Below are 4,609 nucleotides of genomic sequence, written 5' to 3' on the forward strand. Positions count from 1 at the left end.
AAGATATAATATAGGTTGTTGCTCGGGCAATCTAATAATCTGTTGAGTACATATAGACACCATTTCCACATACAAATCAGTGGGAAGAGACCTCCTTGCAACGACACCCCTCAAAACCTCCAAATGGTCATCATTCAAAACAGGTAAGATTTGAATCCCACTGACACTCTCAAACCCCATTTTAATGTTCAGTTCAACATTCGTTGGGTTTGAACCAGTTATAGTATAAACCTTTTTCAACAAATCATTGTAAGTCATACAAGGTTTCAATGCCCACGACTCCAGTTTTCCTCCTCTATACTCGACGTTCGATCCGTCACACAAAATTTCACCCCCCAACAGCATAACAAAACAATCAGTTGTGAAGCCATGTTCTACATAACAATCGGAACACATATTAGATGACACAAATACACATATATACAACGTAGTGTTCAACAATGTACTTATTTACCTAGTTAATCAACGATGTAGTATATATATATTTAAATGTACCTAATTCAACAATGTAGTTTGTAAACATACTTGAAATTTACACACTAAGTATGAAGAATAATGTATGCTTCATATACATGATTTGAAATTAAACAACATACATATAAATATACTTAATTTCAATAATTAAACAACAATGTATTATGTAGTTATACTTATTTAGCATACTTGAACAACAATATAGTACATACATTGTAAATTACAAACATAAATTCCCAAAAAACATCATAAACAAGTAAAAAAGTTAAATACAATACATACCTCAAATACGGTCAATTTACTACGTAAAAGTGTTAAACAAAGAAGGAGGAATAATTTTTAGTGAGTATGATGAAGATCTAAGCAATGGGAAGTGATGAATTTGCTGCAAATATGGAGGATTGGACGAGCTATGTGGCGCAGGTTAGGGTTTGGAAATTGGGGGCTTTTCGTTTTTTTGAAGAACAATGAAAAAAAATAGCATTATACTGTGTGAAATACCCGATACAAAAACGCCAACCAGGCTGGCGCTTTTGGTACAACGGTAAAACGCCAGCCTGGTTAGTGTTTTTACCTTGGCCAATTTTTTTAAAAAAATTTTAGTCAAGGTAAAACGCCAACCAGGCTGGCGTTTTCTTTGACTGATTTTTAAAAAAAAAATGGTCAGGGTAAAAACGCCACTCTGGAAACTTAGTTTGGTAAATAGTTTTGCCACGCGTCTAATATGGAACATTGTTTCTCATTAAAGCTCCATTTGGTCATTTTTCCGAAAATTTGATCAAAGTAGGAACATTATTGTGGAATAGAACAGAACAGAACAGAAGGAATACTTGTACGAGTAGTCCGTAGCATGAAAGGATAAAACCTTCGTCAAGACATCAACTACCATAACTACCAAAATATTCCCAAGATTTGAGCCCTTTCCCTCCTTTTTAATACCTTTCATTTTCCTCATTTCTGTTCGTTGCTGCTCACTGTTCGTTGTCGCAGCAAACTTCAAATCGCTTAATCTCTCTCATTTCATCATCAAATCTTGTCTCAAATCTTTGCATTTTTTATCCTCTATACTGCTCTATGTAAGTTTTCTTCAATCTCTTCTCAATTTTGCTGAATTTCAAACATGTTCTTCGCGAAATTTTCGAAAATTCGAATTAGGTTTTTGTTGTTTGCTCAATTTTTGTTGAAATTCTTGTCATGAATTCGCGAGGAGGTTTGTATATCAATACCAGCAATTGTAATTAATGATAGCATTGTAGCAATAGCTCATTATAGTAATTTGGATTTTTTCAATCGTAATCGCAAAACAGAGATCAATTTAGGTTGTCAATTTTTGGTGCATTTGAATTTTTTTTTTGATTTGATTGTTTTCTTTACGCTCCTTTTTCTTTGAGATTGTTATTTTTTTGTGATTTTGATGGTGGAAATTGTTGAATTTATGTATATAAATATACTCAGGGATAAAGGCATTAAAAGAAAGCCAAGAAGATTGTTGAATGCTATGATGAAGAACACTGCTGATGAGAATTCTGAATTGATAGTTCGAGTTACTAGTGCTTTTGAAGACACAATCGAAAGTTGGCCTGCGATTAAGGTGCTGCGCGAAATGAGCGTAAATTTTGGTCTAATCAAAGACTTTGGCAAGCTTGTTAAATCAATCAAAAATGAGCTTAGGCGGAGTAAGACCTTTTACGTGAAAAAGCTTCCGATTGTGAGAGGGCTGTTCAAGAAGCGTGTCAACTCTATGAAATCCTGGAACAAAAGGATTTCTAGAGTTTCTTGCGTATCTCGGACCGAGTTAAAGAAGATGCTTAATGTTGCAGTCAATTTAAACGTAATGGTGATGAATATGTACAATAGTTTGGATGCAAAAGCTTGTACATATTCTGCTCTGCCTATTGAGAGTAAGAAAACATATTTGATAGCGCGTAAAGTAGCTCCCAGAGGTTTAGCCAATAAGTTCATCGTGAGTAATACCGTCGAGGATGGATTGCCCGGAAAGATCTGGAATGCTGCTATCAAACTTAAGCTTTCTGTTTTATTTGGCCCCTTAGAGAATTTCGTGATCTCCTGATTTGTTTGAGGATTCATAGCAGAGGTATAGAAGTATATAGTATATGGAGTATTATTCATACATAGGAGAAGTAAACGGCATATTAGTATATGGAGCATGCGTGCTTATTAGTGTATGTTATATAGTAGAGTACGGAGTATATGGTATACGACATAAAAGTGTAGTGTATGGAGCATGTGTGCTTATTAGTATATGGTATATGGTAAGAGTACGTACTACGTAGTAAATGGTATATAGTACTAGAGTATATGGTATATAGTATAGAGATGAACAAAGAAGTTTTGATATATCAGTATGCGGTATATGGAATAATGGAGTATGAGTGTCAATTGTATATAGTTTTGCCAACACTCGTATATTGTTGTTGGAATGCATGTGGCATGACAGTATGACACATGTGGTTGGAATGGCATATTAGTAATGAATAATGAACAATTTTGTGAGAAATCATTATTGCAGTAGATACTTGTTGTTACATTTTTGCTTAATTTTACCTCTTTGTTTGGCATAATATATTTTGGTAAAAATTAGGTAAACCATTTTCGAACTTAATTTAATTTTCAGCGCAAGTTTGGAATGATTTTAGCTGATGTTTGGGTGAATTATCATTTTTTGATTGAAGAAATGGTATTATCACCATGGTTTAACTAGATTCAAACTTAGCTGAGAGCGAAGTATAATTCAGATATTATCGAGGCTAGACAGATTCCTGTATGTTATAAATGTAGATGAATCTCTCCATGAATCCCAATCCTTCTAATTTTTGTGCATTTGTTACCTCCTTATCTGTAATGTCTAATTGGAATTCTGCAGATCTTCTGAAAACCAAATTTGATGCTGTTTTCCGACAGAATGTCACACGCTCACACCTATTCAAGTCCTTGAAGGATATTATATATGTATCTTATCTGCAATCATTCACTTCTAATTATTGATTTCTTGGATATGCAACAGAACTACTCTGATTATTTAGGTTCAAATAGTACATTTCGCCTTCTGAATAAGGTTCTACTAGAGCTCTAGATGAGGTTGCTGAGTTGTATGATACAAATTCTACTTCACTTCTTTGGGGTTTGATCAATATGCTTTTTAGAGTATCTGATAGGAATATCTTGCATTCTATCTCACCAATTTATTTCAAACACTATCATCTGTCATTATGAATTTATGAGTATAGATGCATGTTTCTTGTTATAAATTAGCACATTGGCCCCCTCCTCCAGGCCCTAACTCTGCCTAACTCTGCCATGGGCAGAAGCCTCGTTAGAGCGTCAAGGTAAGGTTGATGTATATATATACATGCTTCTGAAACATAAATCAGGTTGCACATAGCTTGCTCCTTTGTAAAACCAACATCTAATTTTAATCCTAAGCATTGCATAGGTGCCTACAGAACTCTTGGCCCTCTTGAGATACCATACTTGTTATACCTGAACAGATTGTACAGATTGAATTGTTATACCCCCCCACCCTAATAAAATGCAGACTCACACAACCTAAAACAGAACAATATCACAATTTTTGCAAAAGATGACTGCAATTTTCCAAGTGTGTTTCTTTGAATTTTTTCTCTATGATTCTTTGTGAATATTTATTCTACTCAATGTTTCAAGTGGCTTGATTTTTTTAGAGATTTTTTTTTTTTCATTTTTGATGAATTTGCACTAAATTTCTCCCATTTTTCATTGCATATATGTTTGAGTACATCAAGTAGTAAACTTAATGGCTTGAATAAGTAAACAAAATTTCTCTTTAAGTAAACTAGATATCTTAAAAAGTAGAATCAACCGCTCCCAAAAGTAGATAAACAAAGATTTTGTTGTTGAGGATTGTTTTGTTGGGTGCATCAATGACTATTTTCATTGTTTGTTTGTAGCTTCAATTGTTAGTTCTAAATATACTGTTTTTAAATTGTTGATGATTTCACAACCTTGAATCCGTCAATCTAATATGAATCAAAGTAAACTAGATCTCCCTGAAAGTAAACTAACTTTGCCAACAGGTCTTCTGTAGTTCATTTTGGGTGATTTTTGTTTAGTTACGTTGAGTATTATTTTTCAAGTG

General features: G+C 33.8%; 1 protein-coding gene across 1 annotated transcript; it reads left to right on the top strand.

Annotated features, from left to right (window-relative positions):
• The first annotated feature begins 1,296 nt into the window (after window positions 1-1,296).
• Window positions 1,297-3,032, top strand: LOC110697847. Its single transcript, XM_021875248.1, has 2 exons — window positions 1,297-1,550; window positions 1,930-3,032. Coding segments are annotated over exons 1-2 (618 nt in total). The 5' UTR covers window positions 1,297-1,548; the 3' UTR covers window positions 2,546-3,032.
• The last annotated feature ends 1,577 nt before the right edge of the window (window positions 3,033-4,609 follow it).

Source organism: Chenopodium quinoa, unplaced genomic scaffold, assembly GCF_001683475.1.
Source record: "Chenopodium quinoa cultivar QQ74 unplaced genomic scaffold, ASM168347v1, whole genome shotgun sequence".
Classification (NCBI taxonomy): Eukaryota; Viridiplantae; Streptophyta; class Magnoliopsida; order Caryophyllales; family Amaranthaceae; genus Chenopodium; species Chenopodium quinoa.